At 36.4% G+C, this 26,250-nt stretch overlaps 1 protein-coding gene across 1 annotated transcript in view; it reads right to left on the minus strand.

The window, feature by feature from the left end:
- Positions 1-26,250, minus strand: part of CHD9 (chromodomain helicase DNA binding protein 9) — a 56,078-nt gene that overhangs the window by 12,661 nt on the left and 17,167 nt on the right. Inside the window, exons 7-30 of the mRNA XM_010296736.1 lie at positions 25,424-25,541; positions 24,835-24,921; positions 23,275-23,412; positions 20,841-20,962; positions 19,372-19,615; positions 18,081-18,257; positions 17,026-17,169; positions 16,266-16,521; positions 15,177-15,387; positions 12,874-13,069; positions 11,926-12,093; positions 11,167-11,346; positions 9,515-9,625; positions 8,587-8,783; positions 7,592-7,791; positions 6,927-7,086; positions 5,907-5,996; positions 4,750-4,853; positions 4,515-4,632; positions 3,776-3,833; positions 3,403-3,445; positions 3,022-3,241; positions 2,688-2,890; positions 1,527-2,435 (exon numbers count right to left, since the gene is read on the minus strand). Of these exons, the coding sequence (XP_010295038.1) occupies positions 1,527-2,435; positions 2,688-2,890; positions 3,022-3,241; positions 3,403-3,445; positions 3,776-3,833; positions 4,515-4,632; positions 4,750-4,853; positions 5,907-5,996; positions 6,927-7,086; positions 7,592-7,791; positions 8,587-8,783; positions 9,515-9,625; positions 11,167-11,346; positions 11,926-12,093; positions 12,874-13,069; positions 15,177-15,387; positions 16,266-16,521; positions 17,026-17,169; positions 18,081-18,257; positions 19,372-19,615; positions 20,841-20,962; positions 23,275-23,412; positions 24,835-24,921; positions 25,424-25,541 (4,454 nt within the window). The remainder of the gene's footprint in view (positions 1-1,526; positions 2,436-2,687; positions 2,891-3,021; positions 3,242-3,402; positions 3,446-3,775; positions 3,834-4,514; positions 4,633-4,749; positions 4,854-5,906; positions 5,997-6,926; positions 7,087-7,591; positions 7,792-8,586; positions 8,784-9,514; positions 9,626-11,166; positions 11,347-11,925; positions 12,094-12,873; positions 13,070-15,176; positions 15,388-16,265; positions 16,522-17,025; positions 17,170-18,080; positions 18,258-19,371; positions 19,616-20,840; positions 20,963-23,274; positions 23,413-24,834; positions 24,922-25,423; positions 25,542-26,250) is intronic.

The following is a 26,250-nucleotide window of genomic DNA, read 5'->3' on the forward strand; positions in this document are numbered from 1 at the left end:
GCCCGAAAGGTAAGTACTTCATCAGCACACAATGAGTAAGAGTTGAGGGACAATTGTACAGAACTCAAGTTTGTCCTTAACAATAGCTACGTATCAAGTAATCTGATACAATTTAGCTCTCCCTTAAAAGATATTTCGAATGTGCAAAGTATGCCAAAGGTTCATGATCACGTATGAAATAAAACCTGGGCTTAACATTAAAATGCAGGTAAAGTTAAGAGAATCTTCCAACATTTACCAATCTCTTCAACACCAACCTAGAACAAAATACCCACAAAAAGAAAGGCTGACTGATTTACGAGATTTTGCAATCTGAGGGTGGCACAATTACTTCTGTAAACAGACTGAGCTGGCAGAAAGCAAGCCTAATATTGGGCCTTGTAGCACGTTATAATACCCACCATCTAGATCTAAATATTTATGTAATAAAAGCATTCCTTTTTCGTCACTGTTTTAATGTTTGCATACAACTGTTTCCTCTGAAAATGTCCTTCCACTGCACCAGCATCTTAATCATTTTGTTTAAGTGGCATTTTACTTGCCCAGTAATCATTTTCACATTAAATAAACCCTATTGGTTTCCAGATGTCATTTCCACAGGCAAGAGGGTTCATGTGATTAACACAATGCCTTTTTCCCTGAGGTACTGGGGGAAAAAAAAAAAAAAAATCTTATATATTTATGCTGTAATCCCACTGCCTAACTTGATCCTTCTCTTTTTTTTTTCCCCCCCTCCCCACTACCATTCGTTATCACACAGAGAAGTCTTTGCATACTCGGAGTTTCAAGGGGGCAAGAGTAGAGGCCACTTCATAGCATCAAAATAAGGAATGTATTAAATAATCATTGGTTGGTTTATTAAAAATTTTAAATCGTTTCACTGATCAGAGGATTTTGCTTCTACTTTGAAGCTTTCAAAAGCGTCTCTGTGTTATTTGGTCCTATGCTCCATAATCACCTCAGTCTTTTCTAAGCAGGTACATATTTTTAAGTGTTTGAAAAATTTCAGTGCAAGCACACTGAGGTTTTACACACTGAGTGCAAACACAAGTTTACAAGAAAAAGCAGCTTACATCAATCTATAGCTTGGAAGGAAGCTGGAAGATCTCATGAAAGCACAATGTGGGAAACTACAAAGACAGGTGAGCAAGAGTGGAAAAACGAAGAGGGAAACCAAAAGAATCTCTACATTTAGGAAGAAAAAGAAACAGTAGTAGGGAATACACACACACAACAAACTTCCAGAAGACACTAGCCATTCAACTCTCCTCCCACACCTGAACCACATGCACAGTAAGCTTGCTCAAGGTATCAGTCAACAAATCCCAAGTACCTCATCTAAGGCAATGATATGAAGCAAAGAAAATGCTGTATCCCTGAAATTCTTACAACTCACTTCAACTATCAAGCAAATTATTTAAGTTCACTTTTGAGGGATTTAATATCCTTTTTTAGACTTTTTTTCCATTAAGACGAAACTTGTTCAGTTTAAGAGTTATACTGCAGAAATAAGACTACACACATACCACGTTTTTGTGCCTCCTCTTCATCACTATCACTCTCTTCAGATGATGATGATGATGACGACGATGATGACGAGGATGAGGAGGAGGAGGATGAAGATGCAGAAGAACAAGATGAAGATGATGAAGAGCTAGAGCCTGATCGAGAGTGTGAACAAGATGAGGAAGACGACGAAGATGAAGATGATGACCTGGAAGAACAGGATGATCTGTCTGAGTCAGAGTCTGAGTCAGAGCTAGAGTCAGAACCCCTTTTGCTGACTCTCTGTTTTTTGGAAGCTGGGTTTGGAGTTAGAGGCTCTGTCCTTGCTGCCACCATGCGCCTGTCTGTTTCAGTCTTCATGCTAGCTTTGTGGTCTGTGTTTTGTATTGGTGTGCCATTTTTTGGACTCAAGGGTTCAGATTTCATTATTGTCTGTGTCTCCTCTGTAGACATAGACTCCTCTTCAGAAGACTGAGGGTCCTCCTTCAGATTTTCATTTTTAGCTTTTGTGTCCTCTAAAGCATTCACTTTAGCATCTGACAATCTTGACTGAGGTGTGAGAGGAGAAGCAGATAACGCCATTTGATACTGATGCAAGAGTGGAGTAGAAGTCCTTGAGAGCGCCACTTTATTTTGATTATAATTCCGCTGGGCAGACATAAATGAGAGTTCGGGATCACGAAGAATATGATAATCTGTCCTGCTAACTCCATGTTTAGCAGCTCCAAGAAGTAAGTCCCTGTCATGTGTCCCACACTCCCACCAGACAGGTAAGTCTGGGTTTGGCTGGCACAGTTTTAGTCGTTCAAACAACTGTGGGTGTCTAAGAGCCTGTTCTCGCACTTTCCTTAGGAGTTCAATGCGATACAAAGTCCGAGAAGCACGCTCCTCTGTAATCGGTTGGATAAAAATGTTTGGGTCTACGAGTTCTGTATTAAAACAAAACAAAGATGAGAATCTGGCAAAAAAAGGACCCACCGCAAATCAATACTAGAAGTAGATGGCTTTAATTAGTTAATGTATGTCTCCCATTATAAGCTCTCAGTTTTACACTTAACTTGTTTCCTTATTTCCTTCTCCCCCATTTTTACTTTGGAACACATGAAAGAAAAACCTTTTCAAGCTAAGCACTGGCAACAGAAATGAAACATAAAACTAAAAGTAAAAATACATACACCCACCTTCTTTTGATGGGAGACGACAGACTCTCCGGCACATTGACATAAATGCATACAAGTACTTCTCTAAGCTCTCATCAGTTTTCTTATGCAGTCTAGCCATTGCTCTAAATTTGGTCCAGTCAAATCGTCCCCTTTCAGGATCAAACACCACTCCAAATGTGGACACAACTCTGTAAAAGTCAGCTTCTTCTCTTCTCGTCCATCTTGATCAGCAAGAAAAAAATTGGAAATCCTGTCATTTTCTTCACTATTTCACGCAGCTAGCAATTATTATTTCTTCAGTATTTTTTATATAAGGATGTATTAAAAGTGTGTATTTGCATGCTGCACATACCTTTGCTGTCTTTCAATCTTAGCAGCCATCTTTGGATTTAGAGCAGCTTCTTCGTATGGAGGCTGCATCATACTAGTTTGTATTGGGAATGCTGGCTGGATCTGCTGGGCCTGCCTATTTTTACTTGTTCGTTGATAAGCTGTTATTAGGCGGCGAAGACGTGTTGTTAAGGCAGACTGAGTGGGCCAATAGATTTTGTCTCCTTCCATCATTTGTCCATCTGCATTAAAACGAAGTCACAGGAAAAATAAAGAAGTTGATCACTGCTGGTGCCTGTGGTTCTACACTAGGCAATCTACATACATTTTAGCTAAGAGTCAGGAGAATTACACAATTCAAAATAGACTGAAGTGACTCAGATTTCAAGTTTTATGTATTTACCTCCATCTGCTATTACTAGATCACCTGGGGATGAAACATCATCCTGTAGACAAAAAAAAGTGAAGCAAAATTTAAAATGTAGCCCTCTCCAGAGATTTAGGTTTTAAACTTACATCTTGCAAAACATTTACGAATGTGACAAAGAACAAGTGTAACATATCCTTTGGACAAATGGCTAACAAGGCAGAATTATACACCAATTCCCTCCCATTCCCCCAGCCCACACAAGTGCAGAAACACTTGTTTGATAGAACAGAAAAAGTTCTATCATTTTGGAGAAATACAGAAAAATGCAATAATTTTCTCAACGAAAAGGTGGAAGTATCACATTCTAAGTGTGTTAAAAGGAGATATTAATAGCTGCCTACTATACCTCTATGTCATCTTTAAACATTGCTGGTGCTGGTTTATATTCTGGATCTTCTACATCCCTGTTAAAATTTCAACACAAAAGAACCCATCTTAGTAATACTTTAGAAGTCCTTACACTCTTCTCAATTAAGCAAAACTCATTTAAATTTAGTTAGATGTACTGTATTTAATTTTCTATTTGAAACAAGAAAAATATTTCATGAATATTTCATTGAATCCTGCCCCCCCAATTCACTATCTCATTCAAAGATGTTCTTTACAACCACAGCTGCTGAGCTCACTGATGAAGCAATAAGTAAAAGCAGCTCTCCCTTCCAGCAGTTACCAGTGATACTCAAGTTGATCTACTGGGGTCACTGGTTAGCTACACAAGACTAATGCACCAAGCTGACCGACCCGAAATCAAGTTAAATAGATCTCTAGTACTCTGCCTCTGAAGGCTTTTGCAACTCAGTGTTTAAGTAATATATCTGATACAGCAGTACAAGGTAGAGTCCTTGTTAACAACAAGTTGATGCAATTTTTCTTTAACTGTGAAATCTCAAACTTCACTGGTTCTGTTACACTGTTCCTAACTCTTTTCCACTCTGTAGGAGTAAAATCAAAGTAGTATTCTTCACAACAGTGACATCAAAGTAGTATAAAACCAGTTGAAGAGGAGAATAAAGTACAAAACAGAAATTCAGTCTCCTTTACTTCAAGGCCCTGAAACACTCATGCCCACTTTTAAGTGCTCATACCCATCAATATAATCATTTGCTCTCTGTTCAGCAGCAACTGCTTTTTCATCTGGCTTGCCAACCCTTTCCAAGAAGCACAGTGCTGGGTCTGCTCGGATAGTGTTGTATTTTTCATAACCTATAAAGGAAAAAACCAGGGGCACAAATTCAACTTTCAGGAAAAGCTATAAAAACATTGAGTGTAGGGTGTTTATATTCAGGTGTGGGGAAGTACATACACAGTCATCCAACTTACCGTGTTTAAAAACTCCTATTAGGAGGGACTTATCTGCATCTGCATCCCACCACTCAGCAGGAGCGTCAGAGTGATCTGGCTCAGGGACCCAAACATCAATTTCACTAAGGAGAATCACCAACAGCACATCAAGATCAAGAATAGTCAGAGGAAGGAGAAAAAAAAAAAAGTTATTTTCTCTTTGTACATTTGTACTTTATGTGGGATTTTAAACTTCTCTCGTCAAGCACACATATACAACATTCCATGTCCAGAAAATTAATTCAAAGATTACACGGAAAGTTGTAAAGAGTCCTAGGAACTGAAATGTTTAATTTTGTAACGCACTTTGTTATTTAATAGCAAGTAACAGTTAAAAAGTGGATGGTTGCGCTACTAAGCTGTATTAAGCCATACAATATTAATCTATCATTAAGAATAATTTTGATAACCTAAAGAAACCGAGACATACAATTTTTCACCTCTGCACTCAGTAACACCCTAAAAACGGCAATACAAAACACCCAGACAGCTTGGTATTTTGTATTTGACAGAGACCAGTAACAGAGAAAGAATACGAAAGCAGAACCAGCATCCGATATTCTTCCTCTCTCGGTAAACTCTGCCAACTCCTAGTAGTTTGTGCTGCAAAACTTAGCAAACCAAGGATTATCTGCTTTTGTGTTTAATAGCGTGAGGTGGACTGTTCTTCCACGAGTGTTTGTAACAGCTTTCTGAATCAAATTAAAACTTTCTGTCCACCACAAGCCCCTGTAGCAGTGAGTTCAAGAATTTCCAAATGGTAATACTTCCCATTAAAAAAAAAAAATTCATGGAATATGCAGCACATAACCAAAAGTGTGCACAAAGAGGCAGAAAAAAACCACCAATTAGAATGTAAAGTATAGAATTCTATCTTTCATTCACTTTTTCTGTCTGCTTGACTGAAATTATTTTACTTTATATAGCTAGACTCAAAAATAGGAATCTGGACTTCCTCATACCAAGTCACTACAGAGTGTTTAATAAATGATGAGTAAACAAAAACATTTTTATCACAGCCCAAGATACAAATACTTGATTTTAACGTTTCCTATTGAGGTCTAGGAAGATTTCTGTATTTTCCTTTGACAGTTTACATTTAAAATAAACAAGCAAAAAACCTCTCTATATTTCACCTGGCATCAATTCCATCAAACACCTTTTGGAATTCATTACCAATGACTTCTTGTTTTAAGTAATACAGCATTCTTACTCGAAGCAAAACCCTAAACAAAGGAAAAAAAAAAACAACCAAATATTAGCACTCTCAAAGCTTTCATTAATTGTCAGTGGTTTTGTTTTGTCTTTTGAAATACCACAAAGCTTTCAGGTCATCTTCCTAAAACATACTTCCTTCAGTTACAAGGAGATAACCTGCAATGCAGGCCACCTAACACTTTTTATTGTGATCACTTTTATAAATTGCTTCATTGCAAAACTTCTTTCAAATTCTAGACAAAGACCAGGGCCAGCAGAACTCTCCTCACTTGCTTCAGAAAATACCACTAAGAACCAACTACTACTTCCCTTTTCCTACTTAGACTATTTCTTTAGAAAGAATCAAGTGGGCTGACAATAAACATTTTTCACATCACCTCTTAACTCCTTCTCACTTAGAATTCGGTGCATGACCCCAATGGCTTCTCCATGCTTTATCTCAATTCTTGACTAGAGCTGTATGAAGTCTTCAAGCAGAATATGGCAAGTTTTGCCACATAAAAATGATTTATCTAAAACACGCTAGTAGCTCAGAGTGTCAGTAGCCTAGAAAACGTGCCAGGGTAAACAGCATATAAGAATTGAGGAGTAATGACTTCAGTGCTTTCGGTTTCTTTGCTAGGCACTCCCAAGCTGTTTAGTCTTTTCGCTGCTACAAGACTCCCCAAACATGCAAGGTAACTCTCACCTTCTGTGTACAGACACAAACATACAGTTTCTTTAAAAATGATAACAAATTTATTTTAAATGTGAAATACTTGGTTCACCTGCTAATACACTGCAACCTATTTATTCTAAGCAAGCTAACACCATAAAAACTTGTTTCCTCATATATGTGCCACTAGTATTTTGAATTCTAAGACAGTGAGGAATTAGAAGAAAAAAAAAGAGTCTTTACGTAAGCATTGAAAGACATTCACGCTTCAGCTACTGCTTACTTGTTGCAATGGTGTTTTATGTGCTTTTTGTATCCTTCATCTTGCAACAGATGTTCTGGATTGTATTTTCGAAGCCATTCTGCTTTGTGTATATCAAAAGTGCTAGCCTGGGTCTTCACCTTTTTTCCTTTTCTTCCTCTAGGCACAGGGGCTGATAAGCCTATATAATTTAAAATATAATACAGTAACAGCAACAGATAGGTATAAATCCCAGTGATACTTATAGTTCCTATATCCTATACCAGTATTGTGACCCGCAATGCAGAAAAAAATCCTAGCATCACAGCCTCTGGATATGAGTTTTTCTTCTCTTGTGTCTCTTAGACCATGTCTGGAGTACATTTCACTAGCTAAGGACAAAGCAGGAGAGGGGGAAAGAAAGGAGAGCGTGTTGTCGCCTAGTATGAAACACTCAAGCAAGTTCTTACAAACTGAAATGAAAAGAAAGCTTACGCAGAATACACCAATCCATTTGCGTAAGCCATCAAATACAAAGCAAAGCAGAAATGACACTTCTTTTCCCATGAATTGAGTTGTGTATCTGGAACACATTCAATTTATTTCAAGTAGGCTGCATTCAGAGAGAATTTTCAGCTGTTTTTACCCCAGTACCACAGGCATATGTATATAAAGCTATTTAACTGCAGAAACATGTAAGTCCTTACCAAGGTGATTTTGTAACTCTCGTGTTTGTCCATCCTCTGTTGGGGTAATGAGATCCCATATAAAACTTTTTATTTTCTCATCCCCTCTGTAGTGAACAAGACAATAGGCTAACAGAGCTCGGCAAATTATCTCCACATCCTGTTCATTCAGCTGTCTCTTGAAGCGACCATGTGACAAAATTTCTCTCCATCGACCCCACCTAGGCCACAGTGAAACACAAATCAGCACTTAGAAGTGAAACACTTGGGTAGGCTGTAGATTTCTGTTACAAAAGGGAATTTCTCTGTAAAGTACTTCACTTTCCACTTTTTTTCCTTCAGCTTAAGTTGCTGAGTGGAAATATGAAAGTAACATTTTCAACAAAACTCCAATCTCTCTAAAACAGAGTTTTAAACAAAACTTGCCTGTTTACACAAAAATATGGATGATTGTTTTAGGCTTCTAAGACACAAAACTGACAGGAACTCATACTGATAAGCAAACACAGCCATTCATCTTACAAGATGGGTGAGAGAAGACATAAGATTTTATCTCCAAACCAACCTATTTGATTTAAGTATGCTTAAAACAACCGGTTAGATTTTCAGTTGCTATTTGCACCTCATGGAGGTGCAAGATGTTCCGAAATTATGAGCATTAAGTTACCTACCAGGCCTTTATTTCAGATATTTATTTATCTACAGAGTTTTGTGCCTGCCTGCAGCACTTACTGTAACGATTTTTAGAGACTACTGTAGTGCCTATGTTAAATGTCATAATGTCCTTCGAAGAAAGGTTTTCACCTCTCTTTAATGCTTCTTCAATTGCAAATTGTCACAAAGGTTTATACAGGGTGCATGATAAATTCTCGTTAATTCATATTCTAAATAAGTTCTATATATATACACAGGACGTTATTGCCAATATAGCTAAAAGTTACTCCATAAATACAATTTAGTATACTCAAAAACAGTAGTTTGTTAAAAATTCCTATAAAGAAGGATGTATACAATACCCATAGACCAGCAAGTTTTTTTCCACCCGAAAACACTCTGTTCTTCCATATCCATTGGAACGGTCGCAAGGCCTGCGGAGTTTTGGTTTATCATCACCCTCGCTCTCTACTTCAGACAACTCAGCCAGCTCATCTTTTGTAGCACTGAAGGGCCGCGTTTGTTTCCTAATTCTTGGGGTATCAATAACCAGGCTGTTCTGCAAAATTTCAAGCAAACCTTATCAGAGAAACAGCTGGGAAGTTTTTCTTAAGTAGCTGGCTTCAGTTCAGAAACAACAATTTCTATCTAATGTCATTAATACGGATTTTGTGAAGACGTAACAGTAAACATCCATAAAGAAAGTAAAACATTTTTTGGTATTTAAGGCAAAAAAACAAACAAACAAACAAAAACACGCAAAAAAATGCAAAACCAAAAAACAACCAAAAAAGAGTTTCATACCATGAGGCCGGTACATAGGTATAAACAATACTGAATACCTCATCTGAGTCGAATATACACACAGACTATGCTGCAGTCTCTGTGAGTAAAAAGGGGCGCTGAAATCTTTTTAGAACTGATTGCATGGGAATGTCTTCACATACAGGGGACAACTTCCAGTATTATAGAATTGATATAATTCTCAGTCAGCCATTTTGTAGATTCCAGCCCAGGATTTCAGAAAGAAACAGGGCAACCAGAACACTTTCAACCATTTCCAGGTCTTTGACAAAAATCAAAGACCCCAAAACTCTTTCGGGACAGCAGGGAGCTAGGATATGTTAAAGCTATCAGCAGGCTGATTACCCACAAACTAACCACTACAAAAAGTCTAATTTGTTGAAATATGAATCAAAAAAGCACAAGAAATCCTACACCTGCTATTTCAGTATTTAACAGCAAGCACATACTTGAGAAAACGTGCATTAAAAAAAGAGAAGTACTTACTCTACCACTGATAGCATCGATATCTATTTCTGCTTTTTTTGCCCATTTCTGCCAGAAATTGGGATCATCAAGTGAAATATCAGTCCTGTTTCCAGACGCAACAAAACTAGCCTGTAATAAATAAAAGCAAATCTTACCAACATCATATATCAAAAGTTTGTAGAGTTTGAATGAGTCAGTTCTGTGAAGACTGCATAACCTTGTTTCATCAAAAATCTCCCAAGCAGCTGTTAGGAGTTTAGAAGCTACTCACAGTGCAAAGCAACTCAAAAATTCTCCTCCCCCTTAATTTTTTAAATTCAGATCCGTAATACATCAGAAAAGTCTACTGAACTGTTATGCACCATCAGGAGAGAAGAACATTAAGCAGCAAGATTCTTCTCCTTCTAAGTCTGAATCTAAATTACTTGAATGGGAGAAAATAGAATCTTTTGAAGAGGTTTATCAGCATTCGGGGATTTCATCTCACGCAAAAGCACTCACTGGAGGGAAATTTCAAACGAGTGTTTAAACTACCAACAATCAGAGCTTGAGAGCATGGAATAGGCTTAATTTCAGAAGGCATTTAAAAAACCCGGATACACTGCTTTTGGGAAAAGAGTAAATACATATAAAAATTTCTAACTCTTCTGATAAAAAGACAGTGATGATGATGTTCCCTAATTGATTTCCTATCTCTTCGTTAGAAGTCTATTTCTTATTTAAGCCACAATCAGCAAGATGTTAGGGAGCCTGAATAGATGTTTATTTATAAATAATAAAAATATATTCATGTTCTTAAAAGTTTTCCTTTTCCTTTGCTTTTTTTTTTTGTCACAACTGCATTCATGAAGTACCCATGTTCTCAGTTATACTGTTTGATATTTTAAAAAAATGTATTTTTTTATGCATTTTTAAATTTATCTGTATTTGCATTTGTTCAGATTCGTATTTGCACATGCTTTGGAAATTAAGGAGTCCAAATTTACTTTTTGTTCTGTTCATTGAATTTTCCAGCATAGGTTTTTTGGATGCTGTGGTATTACTGTTATTCTCCTACCCACCAAAAATTAGAAAATGTCAGTCCAGTTTTATTCTAGACTATTACTGCTAAAACCTTATAGTCTCAGCCCCCTCCGTGTACATATATATACTCTCGACCCTCTGTTATTTTAGGAGCTTTCTTATTTTGCTTTTCAAACTCTTACCAAAAAAGCTCAAGTTCAAACTATAGCCTACGTGCAGGCTTTTTTAGAATAAGCCTGACAATTTTTGAAGTTATTATTTATTGTCTTACATACATTTTCCCATACTCGTGATATATCTGAATATAGATGGATCTATAAACAAAACTGTTTTAACATTCTTGGTTAATGCAGTCCATTATACCTCACATAAATCCTAGCCTTTTCAAAAGCGGTACACACCCATTACTCATCTTTGCTCAAGCATGCCCTTTGCATCTGGCATTTACTTAATCTGTATGTGCAAATCTTGTTTTGCTATGTGCACATGTTGACGTAAATACATAGATGTAAGAACACAAAAAGTGTACCTAACATACACACATGTTAAATAAAAGTAAACATTACTTTAAAAAAAGCATAAGCTTTACAACATTCAATTTTATTTACAGCTCTATGCTGTCAAAGAACAGCTTGCTGCTTCTGCACCTTGGCAAAAGTGGAGCCCCTTCCTTCTGATTCAATCGTGATGGTTTTAGTACGACGCTGCAAAATTTGGTCAATGTCTTCCTCACAGAATTTAGAGCCTTCATCTTCTTCATCCATAATGGCACCATATGCACCTCTTCGAAGCAAATCTTCTATTTCTTTTTTGGAGAGTTGCTGGATCTGAGAAAATAAAATAGGTTTTAGACAGTCGAGAAAAATCCTCTGAAGTCTTTTCTATTTATTTTTTCCTTTCCAATGTTTCTACAATCCAATTATGCCTTATAACTTATAAACAAAATCTAGATTATTAAAACCTAAGAGAAAAGTCTAGTTGGCAGTTGAAATATTTTTTTATGTGGCTACAATATACATTTTTACCAATATGTGTCTTTTTTATTTTGGCTAGTCTCAACACCATGATGAACGTTAAGTTTAAAAAAAGTTACCTGTTAATACTAGATGTAAATCTCATGTTAAAGTAACACTTTACACTGATGTGAGAAGATACAAGAAAACAAAGGGAGACTTTTCTCCTTAGCTCTGACATTATCTACCTCGGACCTTAAGATGCAAGAAATAGTGAAAGATTATCGGAGTAACCGGCTACATTTAAAATTATGTCAACTATACTGTTTGTCCACATCAGAAAACATAACAGAGATGTCTATGACAGAAAACGGTAGCTTCTGTAATTAAAAATAGTTCCCACATGATTACAAGAGCAAAAGGATAGTTATTTCAAGAAATAAGTCTACGTACACCACCAACACTGTTTTCTCTTCCACTCATACTCTGTAAGACAGCCTTATCCAGTCCCAGTTTCAGACTTGCTCTGTCGAACATCTCTCTTTCATAGGAGTTACGCGTTATCAGTCTGTAGACCTTCACTGCTTTGTTCTGACCAATCCTGTGACAACGGGCTTGAGCCTTTTGAAAGAAGGGAGAATAGCAGTAAGAATTTAAGACTTATCTAGGAATAATATATGATTCTTTTAAGAAGTTTTTTCTGCGCTAGCACAATCTGAAAAACAATAGTATGAACTCAAAAGGAAGTCAATTCACACTTAATAAATGGAAGCTATCATTTTACACACAGTGAAGTTTTCTGAAAACAGCACAGCAAGTAAAATGCAGATGAATGATCTGTCCTGAACGCTACTGAATGTTACTTCTTTTGCAGTAACACTAGATAAAAAGACATGCTAGCTCTTAAGTTCTCTGATCTCCAGATACTACAAATGATAAAGGAGTTGCGACTCGAGAATGGATTCAAATTCAGCGTCCAATGCCTAGATTTGATTAATTCACTGCTTCATAATACATATTAAATCCTTTTCTACATAGTAAGCTGAACAGCTCTATTTCCATAAACTGTGTTAGTCAGTATATGCAAAAATCTAACCCCCTGTTTCATAGTGTCATCAAAATCTTAAGGGTTTTATCAACTCACCGACTTAGTTTACCTGTGTTGTGCTTTTAAAGAGTAAGCAGTTTGAAAGAAAAAGTTAGAGCCCAGCCAAACCCAGATGACCTCTCCTATCCAAGTAGAAAGTATTTGTCAAAAAACATTAAACATATACCTTAAAAAAACCTGAACATTTTAAAATGATGCATGTTCAAAACAGAGACAATATTCAAAGCGACGAAATTTGTATCAGCCAGGTTTGATTGAGCTCTTAGGCCTCCATTATGCTCAAAGGAATTTACCTGCAGATCATTTTGAGGATTCCAGTCAGAATCAAAAATGATACATGTATCTGCTGCAGTCAAATTAATGCCCAAGCCACCAGCTCTGGTGCACAGAAGGAAGACAAAGCGATCGGAATCTGGTTTGCTGAACCGGTCAATGGCAGCTTGTCTGAGATTCCCTCGTACTCGCCCATCAATTCGTTCATATAAGTATCTGGAAATTGCCACAGATATACACACACACAAGTCATTACAAAATTTTTCCTGGGGAATTAGAACGGATCTCCTGCTTGCATATTTACTCTTTACAGTGAGTAAAAGTGATATAAACTAACTTTGATTATCAGTGGGTAATGTAACCAGGAATCATGACAGAACTCACATATCTGTAGTACTAAGACACATCAGCCAGTTCCAACACCAAGCATTTTAAGACAAGCTCTTCTGAACTATGTCTATTAAAGCAAGTACCTGATTATATAGACCAGGAAAAATGTATTACCATGGCACTTAGTTGCATTAAAACACACCATAACCTGAAGTCCCATGTGGACACTTACAAGTTTTTCACATGCTATTACGCTTGGATGCCTGCCTAGGGTCACAGAAGCTGGACAGCATACTTTTGTATTATATAGCAAATTGTATGAACCAAGTAGTCAGCAGAAAGCAGTACTTGGTGAGCTGTCATTGGACAAACAGCATATTGATTCTGTCAAGATTAATAGAAATGAAGAAAAATGAAATGACAGCACCTCTTAACAGCATTTATCAAGGCGTCGAAGAATCCAGGGCTTCCTAAACTGAAACTGGCAAATTTAAAAGCCTGAAGTAAAACTGCCATTTCTGTTACCTTTCCTAATTACAAAGATTCCTATGAAACTTCTGAAATCAACTGAAATGCTGAAAAAGGGAGCAAATACTTCCACACATTGTAAAAGGAGTAAGATGCTGAACATGTATCTGCTAGTCAAAAAGCCTTATCACCTTTTTTTCTTCTAATGAGCTATAAAATGGCACAGCAAATAATCCACAGGACCACAGGCATTTTGGCCCGCAGCCCTGTCCTACAGTCATGAATTCTGTTAAGTATTAAGTCTAATCAGGTGTGTACTGTGACATTTCTAATCAAAACAGTAGCACAGAGGAAGTTTCAGCTTCTATGGATTTCAGAAGATTCTATCTATAGATATGATCCACTGGTCTGTTACATCATTATAGAAAAGGGAATATTTTCCATACTGGATTAGAAGTAGTACTATGAACTTAAAATTAGTCTACTGAAGTAAAACATATGAACTGCTGAGCTCTCGGTTCAATTAGATAGCTTTATGAAACAAAAAAAATCATAGAAACATAGAAGGCACATAAAATTATCACAACAAGAGGTATTAATACAGTTTACTGAAGATTTTCAATATACATTCCAGTATCCACTGCAAGAAGGCTTGACATTTTCACTAATTTTTTTATTTATTTACATACTAACTCTATTTTACTCTGTAGTTCACTGCCAAATAGACACTTCAAAGCAGTATGTACATTCCAACAGAAAGACTATTAAAACAACCAGAACTATAAGCTTTTATAGTTTTTCAGGTTGATCTAGTAACTACTGATTGTAACCAAGTTAAAGGTTAGATTTTATGTGCTAAGGCTTTATGCATTGTATTTAGTCACGTGCTTAAATAAGCTTTTAGCTTCCATGGAGTCAACAGTATAATCAAAGGGTGCTATTATATGTAACAGCAAAAGCTGATCTAAGGAGCTGCTTTATGGCTGGCAGCTCAGTTCTGCTGCAAAATACAAAGCAGTAGTAATTTAGAAAAGATAGGAAGCACATTTTTATTTTTACATTAATAAAAAACAAACCTCCAGTTGTTTACCATTTTGTACTTATATGCTGTTGGAAGTAAGAAGCTGCATTACCCCTGTCTGGTCCAAGTCTGACACTGACTAAATACAGAACACATTCTATGCTTCCTGGGGTTTGGATGAGCAATGTTGAGCTTGAACCTACTTGGTTTCTGACAGGCAATGTATGAACAGTACATACATACAAGAACATTTAATAGGAAAAGCAACAAACTGAAGGCACATGGTTTACTCAACAACCTCTCTTTAGTTGTTCTCTGAAGTTCTTCATTTGTTGGTCAATAAATGAAAAACCATCACAGAACACAGCAAGTTACACAGTGGTTAGCAAACCCCGCCCCCAATCCTATCTTTGGTATGCTATAATCATTAATCCTGCACTAACATTCAAAGACGTGGCTACTGAGGAAAGCATACTACAGGAGACAGAAGATGCTGTACCTTACCTTTTATGTATAAGGTAATCCTCCAAAATATCAAGGCAGCGCACCATTTGAGAAAAGATAAGGACCTTGTGGCCTCCTGCTTTCATTTTTGGAAGAAGTTTATCAATAAGAACCAATTTACCAGCAGACTGGATCATTGCTTGTAGATGGAAGTCAGGAGCACTTGGGCTATACGTTTCTTTAAACTCTCCAAGGATTTTCTCTTCGGCACCTATCAAAGAATATATTTCTGTATCTAGAAGTTTATCTACACAAATATCTCTGTACCCTTACAAGACTAACTGACTAAAATCAGTGCTTATCCTTTAAATAACCCCCATTAGCTACTGCCAGAGACAGAACAAAGTTCTGGATGGATCTTAAGTCTAGCAAGAACATCTGTTTCTACGCTCTTTGAAAACAAGTCTTAAGATTTTAAGACGACAACCACAGAAAAAACACCTAGAATAAGGTGACACCCCCCTCCAACTGCAAAAATGAAAATACAACTTGTGGGGTTTTTTTTAGATTTTCTTTTTTACACCATACTTGAGAACAATCCCTTTTGCCTCTGTGATATCTTAAATGGGACAGGAGTCTTAAAAACAGAATTTTGAAGACTTATTCTGAAGTCCCACTATGACCGAAATCACAGCAAAAACTTTTAAGAGCTTAATGTCTATTTTCTTGCAAGCAGAAAAAACATCCAAGTTAGTTATAACTAAGTGAGAAATGAGACTGACACAGACCATATCACTTGCAAGAAGTATTCATTTTAAAAGTTAGCTCTGGAAGTCCTTCTTCATACTGCTTTTAAAGAGATGTAACATTTCCATGAGATAATAGTTTTTAAATGTTCTGTGAAATCCTACAAAACAACAAGTTCACGTTTCAGGCCTCAAATACGCAACTGCCTCACAACTTTGCCTTACATCCATCAAAAAAATGCTTTCACCTAATCCAATCCTTGGAAAGTCTGATGAAAACGTCAATTACAGCAAAAGTTCTTACATATTTTAAATAAAAGTACAAAAGTAGTTTAAAAGAAAAATTTAAAAACAAAAATTGAAAAAACAAAACAAAACCCCTGAGTCTTTATCATGTATATACCTTTGATGAGATAAGGGTGATTACAACACTTTCTGAGTTCCATCATAGTGTTAACCAGATTGGGTACATTTGCTTGCCCTGCTCCTTTGGATAAAAAAGCAAAATTTTTCTCCAAGATTGCTCGATAATATTTCTTCTGAATATTAGTTAGTTCTACTTCAATTATAGTTTCCTCCTTCGGAGCCAGCTTTTTTTCTACATCTTCCTTTAATCGTCTGAGCATCATGGGTTTCAGGATGGCTTGTAGTTTCTGAACCTGAATGCAACACAACAATTGGTTGGAACATAAAAAAGTATTAGTGTACTGCAATTAAAAATTTTTGAACTCTGTATCACTAGTTTTTTCCCCCTAGACTTATATAAAGTATTTTCCAGATGGCATGTAGCCTTATTTTTCACCCCAAATTACTAAAGAATTTTTTTATGTACTCCAAAACAAAGATTATCTTTTTAACACTTGTCTGCAAAGACTCTGCCTACAAAGCCAGAGTATTTCATTTTTTATTATTCTTACTATTTAGCTGCTCAATTTACAAAACTGACCCCCCAAAAAGTAAAAATAATTCAACATAAAATACCATACTTCAACTGATTTCTACTGCCTGCACAGTTTAGATAAATTCCATGACAGAAGATCTCATAGGATATATATGGGGTGTGAAGGGTAGGGTGGGGAGCCGTAACGGTTACTATGCAAAACAAGTTTTTCCTTCAAGGAAGTCACTCTTACACGCTGAAGCTCAAAATGAACATGCAATACCTGTTCCTCTGTTTTAAGGTCTCCAAATTCTTGCATGAATGTAGATTCAGCATGAAAACGCAACGGTTCAAGAAAATGAAGAAGGCTAAATAATTCCTCTACGGTGTTCTGCAGTGGGGTACCCGTTAACAGCACTTTATGCTCCTAGGAAAGGAACCACAACTCACATGACCTCATGTGTGCACATTTGCAAAAATCTGTGTGTTAAGCCTGAGCGTCATAACCTGAAAATACCACTTTCTGCGCATCACTAAGTACGCAGGCGATACAGATAAACAGATTTATAGAAGAACAACAGTAAGTATTTTCTACTACCTTTTCTTTAAATTCTGTCTTCCTACATCTGTAATGAAGAATTGACTGAACGCTTCAACTTTTGCCTGTAATATTCACACACGTATAATCCTCTCTCTCTATGGTGTGGAAGATATACACTAAGCATGGATCAGAAAGCAAATAAAGATTACTTCTGAGCACATGTAGCAACAAGTGTATCAAAGTAATAATGAAGTCAAAAAAGCAACTCAAAACTAGTCATGGTGCATCTCGTAGCAGTGCACCAAAAGCCTCAAGTTTCATCATAGAATCCACTTTTCAAAATCTTGCACTGTATCAAGTAAAACCTTAACTATGGGACTAGACAATAATTCTGGTTTAAGTTCTACTACTGGCTTGCTTTTATTGTTAAGTAGCTTGTTTAAAATACTTTCTAGGTTTTTAAACATTAATTACTGCACAAAAACTCACACAAAACTATTTTATTATTAGAAAGCAAATTTTAAATGAAATCATCATAATCAAAACAAACTATACAAGTGTATAATCAGAAATAGATTCTGCTTACAGTTCAAACTTGCCACATCTTATTTAATAAAAAACACATACCAGCATCAACTATCAAAAATACATACGTTTGAAGACAGTATCAGGAACAGATATCTCTTGAGAAAGGCTGCTTGAGAGGTCTTTTTTTGGCAGGTAAAAGAAATTTGTGGTTTAATATCTTAGTGTACTTAACTAGAATCAAACCCAAAAAATGAAATATAGTTACTCACAAGGTTCATTAATTTCAGTCCTTCCAAGAGTTTGCAATTTTTGTTCTTCAGTCTGTGAGCTTCATCAATAATAACACACCGCCATTCAATGGCATTTAACTCTGGACATCCACCAAGAATCATTTCAAAAGTTGTGATAATGGCTTGGAATCTGTAGGTACCTCGAATGATACGTCCCTAGAGATTCATCAACACACAAAATTTGTTACATTACCTCAAATCTACTCTATTTAAAGACTTTGTTGCTGAAATTTTATCAAGAGCCAGACAGCAGATTCTACAGTATAAATTGTTTTGTTACGCAATACAAATTTATCACATCTCTGTAACTCTGTAATTAATACTAACGAGTAATTATCCATAGCCACAAATCCAGTATTCTCTAACTAACAGTAAAATTTTAACCACTTCTAAATTACAGATATAACCATCTAATAAAACTATTTCAATATGCGCATGGAGATAATATCCCATTTTTAACCCTCGGAAAATGTGAAAGACTGACCAGAAAATCCCTGTAGTCAATCAATCAAAATATATGACAGCAATACATTTAGCACTCATACAGCAAGTAATCACCGGAGAAATAAATGATCACATTTTATCCAGCTTACTCTACTCCATTGGTCTGACAAAGAGAATATGTAAGGTCTTCATTAAGGCAGTATACAATAACTCACTAGAGAATCAAGATGTCATTTTAATAGTTAGCACTACTTAGAAGTTTTCAGTCTTACCGATTTTGTAGAAATACCTTAATAGTTTAAAAAAAAGTGCATTTATGCAGAATATACGGAAAAGAAAAAAAAAACTTTTTAAAATTGTCAGATTTCAAGGTTTTTTTTGTGTCATTCAGTAGTTCAGACAAAAAAGCAAACTGTACACAGACAAAGCTAGTTTACACTAGGAAAAGGAAATCAACAGCTACATAAAGGTAACATAGGGCTTAATGGGCTGTATTTTTGTTCTCACTGCTCTTCAGATCAGGACCCAACTGCAACCATCTGTGTACACTTTAATCTCCACATGAGTATCAGCATCATTGAAATTCAATGGCAAAATTAGTCAGCATACCAAAACAATATACATCTTGCTGCAACCACTTTCACAAAATTTACTCAGTAAGCATATGTTAAACATTCTGATATGTTAAAAGCTTAAAAAACACATCACAGGATGTAAAATGACTTTCACTAAGACATACGTACAGATAATAAAAAGTGTACTTTTCATTACCACTACCTGAAACAGGTTTTGGACAAGTTATTGGATAGAAGTGACATTACAGTACCTGGGAGTCCCTGAAGTACATTTCATACTGCTGAATCATCTGCCTGCTGATCATACTTCCATGATACACTACAACATTAAGGTCAGTCCACGTGCGAAATTCTCTTTCCCAGTTTGTTATAGTGGAAAGCGGAGCTATGATCAGAAAAGGCCCTCTTATACCAGCCAGGAGGATTTCATACAGGAATGTAATTGACTGAATGGTTTTGCCAAGACCCATTTCGTCCGCTAAAATGCAATTCCGCCTGAAAGTGAAATATATTTATTTGTTATTAACATTGAAGACACTAAAGCTGTTGCTCAAATGCGCAATTGATAACCACAAAGCTCAGATATACCAGTTTAAAACAATAGTCAAAATAAGGCACTGTAAAAGGTGCTTGCAAATGTTCCCTAGTTATGGTGAAAGAACGAACTCGGTACACAAACCCACAAGCTTTCAATCATGTTTAGCACTGGCAAAACCTGAGGCTGGAATGTTCCATGAGGTTCTCCTAGAAAAAAATATTCCGAAAGTGTTCTTTTGGGACTATATCTGCCCTAATTAAAGGAATTCAAGTTAGTCAGATTTCCTACGTGTATACTCACCTTGACAAAACTGCTAGAAATTAATGAACATTCCCTAAAAGTCACAGATGGAAGGTATTCCAGCTACACTCACATAAAAGGAGTGCATAATAGCATCACTGAAAAATTCCCCCTCTTGTTTCCAGAACTGAGACAAATGCATATAACCAAATGACTACATTAAGTACCACTAGGTGCTCACCCTCAGCCATACATTCCAGCCCTTCACTCTGTTTGCACAGATGGTCACACAGCCAAATTAAACCAAATTTTTCTTTTGCAGATCATCAAACTGTATGGTAAAATTATATGCTTGCTAACACAATCTTTATTAAGGACAGGCAACTGGTATTTTGGAAATAAAGCAAGCAGGAAGATTTGTGAACAGATATCCAACTTAGATACAGAGAAAATACACCGTTCCGGGAAAAAAAGCTGGAAAGTGATTATATTTCCATTAATATATCAAAGCATTAATGAACAAAAGTTAATTTAGCTTATAGAAAACAGAATTATTTGCTAGCCTTATTTTTGAAGAGAGGTAGCTTTATTTTAAATACATACTAATTCTAGAAATAATTTTGAAAGATGCAAGTGTTTCCCCATTGTTCCAAAAATTCTGAAAGCTTGTACTTCGGTGGAAATTATTTTTTGTTTTAATTTCCTCATAGCCACTGAAAAAATTATTTTCAGGTAGGCTAGTTTTATTAAGATTTGTTTTTTGGTTTTGTTGATAAAAACAAACTTGTACAGCCAAAAGAATAGAAATCTGTTTTTTTCAGTTGCACCCTTTTAGCTATAAGCAAAGAAGATACATTCAGTTAAAACAGTATTCATCCTCAGTAATAGTGATTCACTCCACATGGTTTAAAATTCACATTAAAAAACATTCCATGCATATACCTATTGTACCAGTTGAATAGGAGCCAGTTAAGTCCTTCCAGTTGATATTCCCTGAGCTGATTGCCATTTTTATATTCCCTGGACTGTTCTATCTTCTTCCAGGAGTTTGGAGGTGGTCGGTCCTTTAAGGGAAAGATTAATACATGTGCAAGTTGGTACATGCTTTATTTTTCACATACATTTTAACTCACTATTTCTCCAAGTGTAACAATTTAGATTTAGAATGCAATTATTCAACCTTAAAACTGGAAAGGTGTCATCGTTAACATTACTTATTAACCACTAGTCTGCAGAAACCAGAAATTCGTATTTGTCTCTATAAATTAATACTTTTAAAATTAATTCAAGACTATATTATAATAATATCAAACAACTGACTACTAAAACTAAGAATACAAATAGCTTGGCACTGATAATTTGAAACACTAATTCATTTCTATGAGGAATTTCAAGAATATATGAAGTTTCACCTTCTTAGGAAGCTCTAAGAACAGCTGTCCTACAACCAGAGCCAACCAAGTATTTGGGACTACCAAAATCCTCGAAATCTAAGTAACTCTGGATGCTGATGCTATTCTGCTGAAGCAGTCTTTCAGCACTTGCCCTGGTCACTGCTGATCACTCCATCTCACAGTTAGCCAATTCAGGTAGCCAGTACCAGGAATACAAAAAAGCAGAGACTTGTGGCTGGTTTAGTTCCCTGAACTGATTTTACCAAGGGATCAGATGCAAGACAGTATTGGCATACGCAGCACCATGATACAAAGGACATGACAAAACAGACTGTAACAGTATCAAAGTATGTCATCTTGATGTCCCTAGCAAGCTAAAGGAAAGCTGGGAGGCTATGCTTAAAAATATATACACACACACACGCAAACACACACACTAGTTCCCAAGCCTGGAGACTCATCAGGCTGGCCATCAGCTTAGCAGGCAACTCAGCCAAGAAATCATGATCGTTTTGACTGATACTAGGTAGGATTCCAGCAGAAAACACTCTCTTTGGATAGCTTCTGCATCCCAACATGAACAAACTGACACATTCAAGAAAAATATTTTTAGTAAGAGCTTTTCTGATCAGCTGTACCTCCCCCACCCTCCCTACATTTCTTAGTATTTATAAAAGCTTGCATTCACTCTAGACTCATGTGGCCTTATCTGGCAGCTCTGAATTTTAGGTTTGAATTTTTTATCTCTTTTTTGCCAACATCAGCATCACCTGACACCAGGTCTCAGAGCAGCAGTAGCTGTCCCGCCCCAGCAGCTGTGGCTTCCTCCCCTAACCCACAAGCAACCATCTGTCCACTCCCTCACACCAGGAGCAGCCACGCTCCGGCTCGCAGAGCTGCAGTCAGCAAATACTTCCTTGTACTTGCTGGAGCCTGGAACAAAAAATACTTGTTGCTGATGCTAAGATGACTGTCAGTTGTACAGTTGTGCTTTAATTATCTTTTTCTCTCAAAGCCAAATACAGTAATGGAGAGGTATAAAAGCCCTTCTTCCCACATGCCAAAATGTCAAGATTTTAAATAAATACTAGAAAAATGAACTACATATAATACAAAGATGTTAATCACGACTGCTGTCACTATCTATAGATTAAAAAAAAAACCACTAAAATAAAGTCCAAAGCCTACCAATTAAAACACTGTGCATATTCAGTTACGTAAAATAAATAAGTTAGAACAAGTCCTGTACTATACCACGCAGGACACGTCTTACTCTGACAATGACATACAGGACTTAAAATAAAACTATTTTGTTTTCTCCTGCTCTATGATACAGAAGACTGATAATTTAAAGACAAAACACGTTTCCTTATTACATGTATTTTTCTTCTTTTCAACTACCCCTTTTATGGCAAGAAGAAAAATAAAAGCAGGAAGTAATTACGGAATCCGTTTGACAGATCTCATTTGCCAATTTCCTTCAGTGTTGAAGCACAAGACTTAACCCTGTTCTCTATAAAAGGATGTTTATACTTTATTCTGTTTTCTCCTCATCTTAATGGTGTTTAGATTCTGTGATAGCCAGTTTCAATGTATTGCTCATCAGTCAGACACTCAGAAAGTTACAGCACTACATGCTTTTTCCTAAACAAAAATTCTCTCTCCTTTTTTTTTTTTTTTTTTAAACAGAGTAACAAATTAGATGAGAATATTTATGACTCTCTGAGCAACCTGATCTAGTTGAAGATGTCCCTGCTCACTGCAGGGGGGATAGACTTGAGGACCTTGAAAGGTCCTTTTCAACCCTATGATTCTGTGATTTATCTATGCCTACCTGAAAGTGTTATTATTGCTAGGTAACAAGGCACACAGATCCTTTACACAGAATGTCAATAAGCCTTATGTTTTAACACAAAAGTTTAACGTTGGGAAGACCAAATCCAATTTGCCGAGACAGACAAGTAAATTAGGTATAATTTTACCAATCTCCTTGAGTCAGGCCTGGAAGCTTGCAATTGTTCAAATTCTTCTATTTTTGCTTGATCTACATCTTCTTTCAGCTCCCACGTACTGTCTTCATATGGCAATGAACACCATTTTACTAAATAGTAAATAACAGGCTGCAGAAGAAAATTCTGAATGTTATCAGCTTTTAATTTAGTATACAGACTGTTAATATGCCTTACTGTTTGAGTAGCTAGCTTACATGAGAGCTGGAAACAAAAGCGCATTTCTGATCCTTTATAAAATGTTTGGTGAAGATTCTTGTTAACTACCTACTTATCCTTGGCTTCTCATACTCTGCCACTTGTTGTAGACCCCTGGAGTTTGTTTCAATCCCACTTACCCACAAGTAAATCCTAGTCTCAGGAAAGATAAATTACTGCATTTGTTTGGGGAAACGGGGTGGGGGCAGAATTGACTACAAAGGTGCTACCCAGAACATTTCCTCGACTCTCCCAATCAGGCTACCTAAGCCTAAAACAAAGAGCTTGACAAAGTTCCTAAAACAGAGGTCTTCTCAACAAAATAGAAAGCTGTACAGGTCTGCTGGGCACCATATGTTTAGAAATTTAGGAAAAGTCTCAGAAGATGGAACCAAAGAAGATTATTTTATGTAGATTCAGTAAATAAATAACTAAAAACCAAAGAAAAAGTCCTCTTTCAAGAAGTTGGGGGAAAGTCTTATGACAACAACACATTTTTTTCTAAAATGTAATAACAACTTATTTGCTGCATACAATGAAAAGTAATTTTAACCCTCAACCCTGCTTTGGGAAGATTAATGCAGAAATCACTGGGTAAAAGTCTGCTCACTTTGCTATCTAGATGAACAGCTATCAAAAAAGCCTTAATCAATAACTTCGTCAGTCTTTGTTCCCTGCTTGCCTCAGACTCTTTCTGAATTTTGGGAATTTATTTGCTTGATTTGCTTTTCTGTTTTGTGAGCGTTTTTCTTTGTTTATTTGTTTTGGTTTTGTTTTATTTTCTAATCTCATGTTTTTGTTCTGTAATAACTTTCCAGAAGAGGTACTTTACGTTAAAAGAAGTTTTGATAAATGCAGAGGGAAAGGTCCCCTGGTGGTTACCAAAACACCTCTCGATCATCACCTGCCTAAAGCCTAGGGACAGTTATGAGAGGAAGAAGGAACCACCGCTGCCCCATTTTCTTGTGCTTTTTTTCAACAGTGACCCCATGTCACTATCAGAGAGACAGGACAGTATATGCCATCAGCCTTCTGTCGGGACTCGCAAGGCAATTATCACACCTCGCACTTATGTCAGTAACTACTTAGGCTTTACCTACTATGACCTATTAATACTAACAAAAATATAAGCCACTGAACTCTGATTTCTAGTTCAAAATACATAGCTAGGAAATAGCAAAATACATAGCATAGGAATTAACAAGACTGTCATGTCTCAAAAAATATTACTGAAGCTTAAAATCATTAAGGTGTTACTCTGAAATCTGCTAAAATAACGATTATCAAACACTGCTTTGAGGTGTATCTTCCTGACTTGCTTTAAGTTATATTTACCTCACCAGTGTCCTTATCTTCACAAAGAGATACTTCTAATACCCGATCTACTTCAACATAGTCAGGATTAAAAGGTTCTTCTTCCATCTGCAATGCAAGATTAATAAAATCAGTAGAGAGGCAAAAAAAGCTGGTATATGCTAAGACTTCGTCTCATTGTACACAAAATTAATTTGGCAACTGGAAACTATGGAGGCTTTTGCAGACACGTTAAAATCCGCCCCATTCTTCCTGGGGCAACTGGCACTGAAGGGGGACCTGACATTAGAATAGAAAACTGAATTTCATTTCAGGATGAAGTGCTGTCTTGGGAAAGACATAATAGACAAACTAGCCATACTAACACAATCTTTTCCTCCCTGATGCTTTTGAGTAGCTACCCAAACAATCCCAATTTTACAGCATGCAAGTCAGGTTAGTTGTGACTCTTAAAATAACGTTAACCAACCAATCCCCTACTGCAACCAAAAATCCAACCCCGATGACTCATCTTTACTTGTCAACATTCATCTATACTAATTAAAAGCGAACTATTAACCACAATTTTACAAGGGAAAAAAGCTTATTTAATGGTATACTTCATACTCACATCTGCAAAAAAGTGAGCTCTTTGTGCTTGCCTTAGTTTGAATCGTTTTATTTTTTGCTGGATTCTTTTATCCTTTAAAAGCTGTTGTTCTGTGGCCCACTCACAGTGGAGATAAGAGCTACAATTACAGAGATTAACATATTAGTGAAAGCAAAAGCTTACAATCTATTTTTAATATGCAGTTAAGATTATATATTTTATAATTTTCAGGTTCATATTTTCCTATTTTCACTCAAAAAAGAACATTTTCTCATTTAAAACTGAATTCACTGTAAACATCAAAGATTTATTCCTCCAAATTATCATCTCACAGCATCTAGTTAAGGCAGTGTTTTTGGGCTAGCATCCATAGAACTCTATGGATTCACACATGTCTTTCATGTGTCTTAAGAAGAGAAACAAGTGTATTTAAAGTGACCTTAAATAAAACAAGTTCAGAATCTGACACCTCTATCAGAAAGTACCCAGAGATATCAAGTACTTAATATATTGGATCTAATCTTTTCATGTACTTCAGGTGAACATCTCTTCACAGGTACTGCTGAACTATATAGCTGAGCACATTAAAAGGTCAGTGAGGAGCACCAGAGCCCATGGCAAAAAGGAACGTGCCATCAGATTGGGTTGGGAGAGAAGCACGAAGTAACAGTCAAAGGAAGGAGGAAGCATGAGCACAACTACCTACACCATCTAACTGCACCCCAAGTGAGCCTTTCTGAAGTTAGATTGCTGTGACAGAAGTACCTATAGTTCTTCCTCACACCCCCTTTTTAATGTATTTTCATCATTTTTTAAACTTTCCAAAGATATGCTAAAAATAAAGAGCC

This window comes from Phaethon lepturus, unplaced genomic scaffold (assembly GCF_000687285.1).
Source record: "Phaethon lepturus isolate BGI_N335 unplaced genomic scaffold, ASM68728v1 scaffold9511, whole genome shotgun sequence".
Lineage (NCBI taxonomy): Eukaryota > Metazoa > Chordata > Aves > Phaethontiformes > Phaethontidae > Phaethon > Phaethon lepturus.